The sequence below is a fragment of the Oryctolagus cuniculus genome, chromosome 6 (assembly GCF_964237555.1).
Source record: "Oryctolagus cuniculus chromosome 6, mOryCun1.1, whole genome shotgun sequence".
In the NCBI taxonomy this organism is placed as follows: Eukaryota; Metazoa; Chordata; class Mammalia; order Lagomorpha; family Leporidae; genus Oryctolagus; species Oryctolagus cuniculus.
The window spans coordinates 166,903,873-166,914,229 of record NC_091437.1 but is presented as its reverse complement, the minus strand read 5'-3'; the positions used below and the strand labels follow the sequence as shown (position 1 = coordinate 166,914,229).

General features: G+C 71.2%; 1 protein-coding gene across 2 annotated transcripts; it reads left to right on the top strand.

The window, feature by feature from the left end:
• Positions 1 to 4,605, top strand: JRK (Jrk helix-turn-helix protein). Of its 2 annotated transcripts, none has more exons than XM_051831005.2 (2): positions 1 to 141; positions 1,843 to 4,605. In XM_051831005.2, the coding sequence occupies exon 2, from the start codon at positions 2,067 to 2,069 to the stop codon at positions 3,705 to 3,707; it is 1,641 nt and encodes a 546-aa protein (XP_051686965.2). In that variant the 5' UTR covers positions 1 to 141; positions 1,843 to 2,066; the 3' UTR covers positions 3,708 to 4,605. The 2 variants fall into 2 exon arrangements, with proteins under 2 accessions (XP_051686965.2, XP_051686966.2); XM_051831006.2 differs by lacking the exon at positions 1 to 141 and adding an exon at positions 164 to 710.
• The last annotated feature ends 5,752 nt before the right edge of the window (positions 4,606 to 10,357 follow it).

Sequence of the window (10,357 nt, the reverse complement as noted above, 5' to 3'; positions counted from 1 at the left end):
CGCCACCCGCCCGCCGGGCCGCCACCGAGGCGCGGTCCTCCAGCCGCCCAGAGCGTCCCGGAAGGGGCTCGGGGGAGGCGGCGACGCGCGGAGAGCGCAGCGGCGGGCACTTCCGGCCCGTGGCGGCTGGGGGTCCGGCGGGTGAGTGGGGTCCTGCCCGAGGTGGGCGGGCGGGCGGGCGGGCAGCGGCTCTCGGGGTTTGCGGGGCGCGGGCCGGGCCGGGCCGAGCAGCGCCCCCTCGCGGCGGCCGCGCCCCCCGCCTCCCGCCGCGGCCGGGTCCGCAGCCCCGGCCCCTGTCCGCCGTGGCTGGCCGCACCCCGGGCCTGGGCTTGTGCACCCGAAGCCCTTCGCTGGGGCTGCCCAAGCTCGAGGTCAGCCCCACGCCGCCGCGCCGGGCCTTGACGGCGCCGGCTCGGGGAGGCTTGGTCCGCGCCCGCCCCGGCCCCCCAGGAGTGGGAGCGAGGCTTGACCTGCGTGGTCCTTGTCGGGTTTTGCCCACGCCCCAGGCCGAGTTTGTGCCCCCCAAACACGGCCCCTGGGACGGAGACGCCTTCAAAGCCGGCCTCCTCCGCGACGCGGGCCCCTCCATTGGGTCGCCCCCCGGCCCCACGGCCCACGGCGCCCCGTGGTGCACCCGTGTCCAGATGTGCACCCGGGGGCCTGCTGGTGCTGCCCGCGGGGTCCTGGGGCGGCCTGGAGCCCCCGGCGCGGTGAGCCAATGCCTGGTGTCGGCGGGAACCAGAGGGAAGCCCTGCATGGGTGATGGGAGGGAGCGGGCTGTGGAGCTGGGGGCCCTGCCTGAGCTGGGGGCCGGGGCTCCGTGACCCCGGGGGTGCGAGGTCAGCTTCCCGGACCATCCTGAGAGCCGAACTCGGGACTGGAAGCCACGCCCCCGTTCCCCACTTGGTTCCATCATGAGGGCCTTGAGGGGCCATGGGGGAGGGGGCGTGTGCAGCCGGCCAGTCCCTAGGGCCGGGGCACTGCCCAGCTGGGTGGGGTCCCGGAAGGCGCGTCCCTGCGAGCCCTCAGGGGGAGACCTGGGTGGGGCTGGGGTTTACCTGGCCACGTGCCCTGGGTTATCTTAGGGGTAAACTTCTGGATCCACAGCCGCTCCCGGAAGGCGGTCCTGCTGCCCGAGGTGCGGTCCTGGCTGAGTTAGGAGTTTATTCGTGGGCACCCTAAGTTAGCATCGAGTTACTGAGCCCCTGCTGTGGCCAGGCCCTTCCCTGCGACCCGGGAGCAGTGTGTATGCGTGTGCGTGTGTGCGTGCGGGCGCCCGCGTTGGTGGGCGAGCCCGGGGAGCCGGGAGGGCCCTGGGGGGGGGTCCCAGACACCAGCATGTTCAGGGTTGGGGTGGGGGCACGCTGTCTGCCGAGAGGGCGGGGGCCGGTGTGGAGAAACCTTGGCGGGAGTCCGAGGCCCGCAGGTCCTGGGAGCTTCCCTGGCCTGTCGGGGCCTCCCTGTTGACGGGGTTTCAGGAGAGGCTCCCCCTGGGCTTGGAGGGGCTTCGGCCCAGACCCCGGGAGGCTGAGGGAGTTCCCTGCACCGCTGTGCCCCCTGTACTGGAGAGGATTGGAGCTGGGGGCCAGCGCGGGCAGCCCAGGGAGCAGCTGCGGCCGACAGCTGGGGACAGGCGGGCTGGGGGCGACTGGGCTTCTGGGCCTGCCTTGCCTGGCTCCCAGCTCCAGGAGTTTCCCCCAGGAAAGGCCGGGCCCCAGCCTCGCCCCGCGGTGCCGTCCTGGGCCTGGCTCTGATTTCCAGGGCGGCTGCCGGGGCCTGAAGGAAGCTGTGAGCCCGGGAGCCGCCCGGCGCTCGGTGATGTTCTCTCTTCTGCTTTTGCAGCCCCCGGAGCGCAGGGTGTGAGCTGCCACTGAGGACCGCGGAGACGCCGGAGCCTGGCCAGGGAATGCCGGGGGTCCAGCCCCGCGCAGCAGCCCAGGCTGGGCCGGCGCCGCACGGGACCGCCAGGGCCAAGGCCTGAGCGCCCTGCAGCCGGGGCCCCGGGCGCAGGGAAGGAGGCAGCAGGCCGGCCGGGGCGGCCTCTGGGCCGGCCAGCGCCCCTCCCCATGGCCTCCAGGCAGGCTGCTGCCGAGGGCCGGGGCGGGAAGCGGAAGCGCGTGGTGCTGACGCTGCGGGAGAAGATGGACGTCTGCTCGCGCCTGGAGCGTGGCGAGAGCCGCAAGGCGCTGATGCAGGAGTACAACGTGGGCATGTCCACGCTCTACGACATCAAGGCCCACAAGGCCCAGCTGCTGCGCTTCGTGGCCAACTCCGACTCCAGCCAGGCGCTGGAGCAGCGCCGCACGCTGCACACGCCCAAGCTGGAGCACCTGGACCGCGTGCTCTACCAGTGGTTCCTGGCGCGGCGCGCCGAGGGCGTGCCCGTGTCGGGCCCCATGCTCATCGAGAAGGCCAAGGACCTGTACGGGCAGATGCGGCTCAGCGAGCCCTGCGTGTTCTCCGGGGGCTGGCTCTGGCGCTTCAAGGCCAGGCACGGCATCAAGAAGCTGGACGCGTCTGGCGAGAAGCAGGCGGCCGACCGGCGCGCGGCCGAGCAGTTCTGCGGCTTCTTCAGGAGCCTGGCGGCCGAGCACGGGCTGTCGCCCGAGCAGGTGTACAGCGCCGACGAGACCGGCCTCTTCTGGCGCGGCCTGCCGAGCCCCGGCCCGGAGGCCAAGCAGGCCAGGGACCGGCTGAGCGTCCTCGTGTGCGCCAACGCCACGGGCTCGCACCGGATCAAACCCTTGGCCATCGGCAGGTGTGGCGGCGCCAGGGCCCGCCGGGGCGTCCAGCAGCTGCCGCTGGCCTACAGGGCCCACAGCAGCGCCTGGGCGGACTGGTTCCATCACATCTTCGCGCCGGCCGTGAGGGAACACTTCAGGGCCTCGGGCCTGCCGGCCGACAGCAAGGCCGTCCTCCTGCTGGACAGCTCCCGGGCCCCCCCGCAGGAGCCCCAGCTGGTGTCCGACAACATCTTCACCGTCTTCCTGCCGCCCGGCGCGGCCGCGCTGCTGCAGCCCATGGAGCTGGGCATCCGCAGGGACTTCCTGGAGCGCTGCCTGCGCGCCCCCGCGCGCCCCGGGCCCGGCGCGGGCGATGCCATGGGCCATGTGGTCTGCGCCTGGAACGCCGTGCCGGGCCAGGTGTTCCGGCGCGCCTGGAGGAAGCTGTGGCCCGCTGTGGCCTTTGCCGAAGGCTCTTCCGAGGAGGAGGAGGAGGAAGAGGAGGCAGAGCCGGAGGGGGAGGTGGAGGCGGAGGCCGAGCCCGAGCGGGAGGGGGCGGACCGGCACTTCTGCGCGGCCAAGCCGCACAAGACTTTGGCGCACATCCTGGAGCTCGTGAGAGCCGGCCCGGCCTGCCCCGACGGCCCACTGCAGGGGAGGGAGGCCCAGGAGTGGGGCACGGCCGAGAGGGAGGCGGTGGAGGCGCGCGTCCCCGCGGGCGCGGAGAAGGCGGAGCGAGTGGGCGACGACGAGGCGGCCTGGGAGCGCGCGGCCCTGGCCTTCGCCGCGCTGCTGGGCTTCGCCGAGGGCCAGCCCTGCTTCACGGCGCAGGAGCTGGGGCAGCTGTGCGCGCTGCACTCGGCCTTCCGGAGGCAGCGGCAGCTGCGGCGGTGCCCCGGCGCGCCCAGAGCCGCGGTTAAGGTGGAGGCCCTGCAGGAGCGCCCGGGCGCCCGCTCGCCGTCGCCCGCTGCCCAGGAGGACTGAGGTCAGGGCGCCCTAGCACTCGGTCCCTGTCGCTCAGAGCGGCCGGCCAGCGTCCCCGGCAGCACGCGTCACATCGCGTGGCCACGCGTGGTGCCTGAGGCGGGCCTGGCAGGAGCCCCCGGGCCTCGTGCTGCGGACGGGAGTTCTGTGCTGGAGGAGAGCTCTCGGACCCGTGGTGTGGCCCTCGCACCCCCAGGCAGGCTGTCTGGGAGGGCCTGGGACACTGGCAGCCACTCCCAGGGCAGGTGCCAAGGGCTGGGCGGGGTCCTGGCTAATGTCCCCGTACGAGCCGTGGCGCCGAGACAGCTGCACTGGAGCGCGCCCTGCTGCCGGCCCTCGCTCTCACCCTTCCTGTGGCCACGTGGGCCTGGCGTGGCCGGGCCAGGCTGGGTCATACGCGCTCAGCGTGCACTGTTCAGCCCCCAGGACCACGGTCCCCGGCTCCCACTGAGTCAGCTGTGGGCATGTTGCGGGAGGACATGTGACCCCCTGGCCACGTTGGCCTGGGAGCTGGGCCTGGCCCCGCCCCGGGTGACCGTGACGGGAGGGCGGGGTGCGTGAGAAGCTCCTTCCGCGAGAACTTGGATGGCGCCCTGGCCGCCGAGGCCTCGGGGTCGTCACCGCAGCGTCGCCGTGTGTGCCACGGGGACTGGGAGTGGCGTGCGGCGGCTCCCCCGTGCCCCGCCTCCCGACACAGGGCGCTGGCCGCGCCGGGACTGCCGAGACTGCGCGGACAGTGGGGCGCAGGGGAGGGGACGCGGCGTGGGCGGCGTTTGTGGGCTGCGGGGGCGGCGGCCGTGCCCCAGCCACCCTCCCAGGTCCCCTGCGATGGTTTGTCCCATGCACTCTGCAGCCCTCACGGCCGTGTTGTGGCCGGGAATAAACGATTTTGCCGGGACTGGCTGGGCTCCTGTCATGGGCCTCTGCTCCTGCCTCTCGCTGGCCGAGCTGGCCGCGACCCTGCTGTCCCCGGCAGTGTGGGGCAGGAACTGGCCTCTGTGTCTCCCTGGCAGGTCTGAGGAGCTGGGGTGTCCGTGGCCCCCTGTCCTGTGAGCTGGTTGGACTTTGCCTCTTGGGGGCGCCTGCAGGGCTGGAATCCGGGGACAGGCGAGGCGGGGGTCTGGAGGGATGGCTAGGCCGCGGAGTGCAGCTTCCCCAACCCAGGGTGGGCGCCCCTGGGCCCCGCCCCTGCTGCAGCCAGGCAGGGTGGTGTTCGTGGGCTCCGGGCACCTGCCTGCCATGGCCCTCAAATCTTCCCCCGCAGAGCCTGTTGGGCCCTGTTCGGTGTCCAGCCGTGAGCTGCAGCAGGCTCCCCCATTCCTGTCGGGGACGGTGCAGGCAGAGAGGTGGGGGCACAGATGGCATGCCTGTGGCTCCTCATCCTGGGGCAGCCGCCATCCCCAGCACTGCGTGTGTCCCATGGGGGCAGGAGGGCGAGGTGTGGGGAGGGCTGAGGGGCTGTCCCCCTGCTCATGACCCCTCCTGGGGGCCGTGCTGTGTTGGTCTCCTCTGTTACCCTAGGACACCCCAGAGCAGCCTCTGGGGTCTGTGTCGGTTCCCCCCTTGGAGGCGATGGTTCAGGCTTGGGTGGCCCCGGCGGCCGGCGTCTGCTGTGGGCGTGGAGAAGCCATCGTCACATGGTGACCCCGGAACAGAGAGAACCTGGGCTGGACATGCACTCCAGTGAGGGGCGCGCTCTCAAGGAGACCCCCCCCCCCGCCGTGGCCTCAGCCTGCACCAGTCCCACCTCCTCGCCGCCACGGCCTTAGCTGCACCGACCACTGAGAGGCCCGAGCTCACAAACCATACCCGCCCTGCGGCACCCGGCCCAGGCCCGGAGGCCACAGCCCCCCCAGAGGCAGCAGAGTGGCCACAGGTGCTCCTGGAGGTCCAGTGGCACAGGACAGACCAGGGCCCGCCCACCCCCCTCGGGCCCTGGTGCCGCTCTGCACCTGACAAACACCTGGGTGGGGGACTCGGCCGGCGTCGCGTGGACTGGGCAGGCAGGTGATGGGCCGTGCCGTCTGCTTCCAGGACTCCCCCTAACCAGGGCTGGGTTCTCGGGTGCTTCCTTGGAGCCAACTGCCCGCGGGGCGGCTGGGCCTGGGAGGCCGGCTCCTCCGCAGCTGCTGCCCGGGGTCGGGCGCTGTGGTCATGACCACTGCCAGCCTCGGTGCAGCCCGGCCCTGCCCACGTGCCCTGCTGTGGCCTCGGCTCCCCGCCTCTCTCCTCAGTGGGGCCTCTGGCCTGTTGTCCCCAGTGCAGGGCAGTGATGATGCAAGAAGTGAGGGGGTCACTCCCGTGTGGAGGTGAGATGGGCCTGGGGAGGGCAGCTGGGGCTGGTCCTGGCATGGGGGCACCTGCTCCTGGACACCTCCCCCCCCCATGCCTGTCACTCGCCAACTTGAACGGGGCTCTCGTCGCCGTCACCTGCCTTGAGTGGGACCACAAGGCCTCATTCCAGCTCCGGGGTGGCCCAAGCGCCTGAAGCAGCCCGGGCGTCCGGCTGTGGCGGGCCTGCCTCACCCAGGTGGCCGCCGCCCACTCCCAGGCCGGCACGGGGTTCTCCCGGCCTCTGCGGTCAGGGCCCCCAGCCCCGAGCAGGTCGGGGTGGTTGGGCCCCTTCCTGACGCCCGCCCGGCATCCGGGCCTGGTCTGCTTCATGGCAGGGCCCCGCCCCGTTCCCAGCCCTGCCTGGAGCTGAGGCTTGCCTGCTCCAGGTGCACACAGAGGGCCTGTGCTCCGTGGCTGCGGAGCCCCAGGGGAGCTGCCGGCCATGGCACCAAGGCCGCCGCTGCCGCCTGCTGAGTTCCGTGGAGAAGAGACACGCGCGCACACACGCACACACACACACACTCGTGCACGGTGTGCGCGTGAGAGTCTTTGCAAAGAAGTAAAGCCCTGCTCTTTCTGGGCACTGACCTCCCAGAGAGGCTGAGATGCCCTGGGGCGACGGGGTGGGGCCTCTCGGGGCCAGCAGGTGTCCAGGGAGAGCTGGTCCTCAGAGGGGGCCTCGGCCCGGGGCAGCCAGGGCCCTAAGCAGTGAGACGTCGCTTCCTGCGGGCTGAGCCGTCCAGCCTGCGCTACAGCAGCTGCAGCTGAGCAGGGCAGCCGGGAACAGAAGGTTCCACCTGCCACGGGGCCGGCCAGCCCTGGGCAGGCGCCCGGCGGGGGTGGGGTACCCTGTACTTCACTGTCACCTGTCTGTCACAGGAGGCGGAGCCGCAGATGACCCGGGAGGTGGGGATCCTGGATCCTGGGCTGCCCGCCCTTGCCCACCTGGTGGCGCGTGGACGAGGGTGGCCTGGGCTGGGGAAGCAGCCCGAGGGTCCTGCAGAGCCCCGCCCTCTGCCACACCTGTCTCCTGATGGCCGCCACAGCTCTCCGAAGCTGCCCTGGCTTGTAGGGGGCACAGCGCCTCCTTGTGGGCAGCCCCTTGGCCTGCACACCTGGCCTCTGCTGCAGTCCGTTGGGCTGGGTCCCGGTCACTGGGGGCTGGAGAGGATGGGTGCAGACCTGCAGGACGCGGTGACAGCGAAGGCCAGCCCGGGGTCTCCCGTCTCCACCCCCTCTGCAGGTTGGTGGGGGGCCGGGCGCGGACGTGTTGGCCGGCAGCAGGCTGCAGTGGGTCCGGGCCCCTGGGGCAGGGGTGCACACTGGGGGGCAGCGGCTGGGGAGCTGGGGTTGCTGCCCTCCCCACACCTGGTTCCCGAGGCCGGGTCACTCAGACGCGAGGCTGGCCCGGAGGCAGGCCTAGGGCCCGGGGCCCCGGCCCCTCCCTGCTGCCGTGGAGGAGTCACGTCTACGGTGCTGTCAAGGTGGGCTCGGGGGCAGTGCACGGACCTGGGGAACAGAGGGCTGGCCGGGGCGGGGATTCCGAAGTGGACCTCAGGAGCTGCCCACATTGGTTGGAGTCTGTGAAGCAGGCTGGGCCCGGGGTGTTGTCAGCCACACAGCCAGGGGGCTGACAGCAGGCGTGGGCTGCGCATGTCCAGGGAGGCCAGGTGTGCCCGGGGCAGCAGCCTGAGGAGCCGCAGAGGTCGCGAGAGAGGACACAGACGCCCAGGGATCCAGCCAGGAAGGTCACAGGAGCCCAGGCTGGTGGCAGCGCTGGCAGGAGCTCTCGGGCCGTGCAGAGGGGCAGGGGTGTGGCCACAGCCTGGGGACAGGACACAGGCAATGGGGACGGCCCCCCAGCGGCCGCTGCTACCACGGGACGTGAGCAAGTTCACGGGGAAGTGGAGTTAGAGCGCAAGCTTGTCTGGGGGCCACGCGTGGAAGTCCGGGCCCAGCTTCCTCACGATGCGCGTTCCCGTGAGCTCGCAGAAGCCCTGTGCTGTGCATGGCTGCGCCGCCTGTGCCAGAGAATTTGGGAGACACCACTCAGAGGGCAGGGGAGAGGCAAGCGAGGGCGCTGGGTGGGGCGTGGGGAGAATCCGTGCAGAGACAGTGTGAGGATGGAAGCCGGTTTATTTAAAGAGACAGTACGCTGCCCCCGGTGAAGGCCCCTTTCTCAGGGGTGCAAGTGGGGTGGAGTTTGGGAGGGGCCCGGGAAGGCTTCGTGCTGGTCCACGAGGAGCTGGACACCCGGTGGTCATTGCAGGCACTGTTCGCACGTAGTAGAGGCGCAGGTGCGGCAGGGCATGGATGGAGGCCGCGAGACCGCCGATGGCCTGCAGGTCCTCGGAGCACTGGCCAGTTGCTGCCTGGCCCATGTCACCAAGACCCCGGCAGAGCTGAGCGACCCATGGGAACCAGCAGAAGAGCAGGTGCGTGGGCTTGGAGACAGACAGGCAGAAACCACGCTCACCACGAGCAGAGGGCAGGGGGTGCAGGGAAGAGCAACGCGTGGCAGAGTGCAAGGCACAGCACACGCACACGGGGACACGACAGGAACACAGCACACACACACGGACACGCGCACGGGGCCCCACCTGGAACACAGCACATGGACACACACACGGGGACCCCACCTGGAACACAGCACAAGGACATGCACACGGGGACCCCACCTGGAACACGGCACACGGACACAGGGATGGGGACCCCACCTGGAACATGGCACACGGACACGCACACGGGGGCCCCACCTGGAACACGGCACACGGACACACACACGGGGACCCCACCTGGAACATGGCACACGGACACAGGGATGGGGACCCCACCTGGAACACGGCACACGGACACAGGGATGGGGACCCCACCTGGAACACGGCACACGGACACAGGGATGGGGACCCCACCTGGAACACGGCACACGGACACAGGGATGGGGACCCCACCTGGAACACAGCACACGGACACGCACACGGGGACCCCACCTGGAACATGGCACACGGACACAGGGATGGGGACCCCACCGGGAACACGGCACACGGACACGCACACGGGGGCCCCACCTGGAACACAGCACACGGACACGCACACGGGGGCCCCACCTGGAACACAGCACACGGACACGCACACGGGGACCCCACCTGGAACATGGCACACAGACATGCACACGGGGACCCCACCTGGAACACGGCACACGGACATGCACACGGGGACCCCACCTGGAACACGGCACATGGACACAGGGATGGGGACCCCACCTGGAACACGGCACACGGACACGCACACGGGGACTTCCTGGAGGGCGGGAAGGAGCGGGGCAGGGGACAGAAGAGCTCCGAGAAGCTGGAGCCCACGGGGACCGAGGGCCACGACTCCGCACACCCAGGAGAGACTCGGCAAGACCCGAGCAGGAGAGGCAGCGCCCACTGCGGCAAGGTGGCTGGAAGCGGTGGGGGGGAATCCTGCAAACAGAGGAACCCAGGGGCTCAGGAGTGGGCTTCCCGGCAGAGGCGGCGGCGGGGAGGAAACCGCAGCCAAACCCTGCACCGGCAGAGCCAGCTCTCAGCACTGGAGGTGGGCTGGGCGCCGTGAGCGGGGAGGCTCCACTGGTGGCAGGACCACGCTGGGGGCCGTGGCCATAGGCCACGCAGCAGTCCAAGGGGGATGCAAGGCCGTGGGGATGGCGTCTCCTGGGGCCAGCTCCTCTGGGCACCCTCTGCAGCCAGGGGCCAGCCCTGGATGGTGCCCACGCAGGCCTGGATCACCCACAGGCAGGGTCCAGTGTTGTCCTGGCTCCACCACGTCCCTCCCCTCTACTGTCCCCTCCCCGGGAGCTCCTGGTGGTGCCCTCCCTGTGGTCTTCCTCTCCCTGCACACCCTGCTCATCTTTGGGGCCCAGAGTCAGAGGCGCTGCGGCCGTACAGCTCAGGGGAGAGACACGGATGGCCACGGGAGCCTCCTGGCCCAGGCCTGCCCTCCCCGGGGATGGGCAGTCACGGCATTCCCCCAGGGCTGCCCTTGGTGGCGGCCACATCCAGATGGGGACTCGTGAGTGGGGCTGTCCTCTCTCCTGGGGGTGCCAGACACAGCCTGGGTCTTGCAGGGGCAGTAGCTCCATGGCCGAGACCCTGGGCCTGGACACAGCCACCCGAGGGGCAGGGAGGCCCGGGAGAGGGAGAGACCAGGACCGGGGTTGGGGGGCTGCAGTGACCACTGTCGCCTCTCCGTAGTGAGTGGGACCCGGAGCTGGGGGCCGGCCAACTTCTACCTGAGCAGGGGCTGTGCAAGGGGCCTCCCGGGCCCTTGTGGGT

Bases quoted from the DNA above. Each gene is read 5' to 3' on its own strand.
- JRK (XM_051831005.2), top strand. From the start codon at position 2,067: ATGGCCTCCAGGCAGGCTGCTGCCGAGGGCCGGGGCGGGAAGCGGAAG.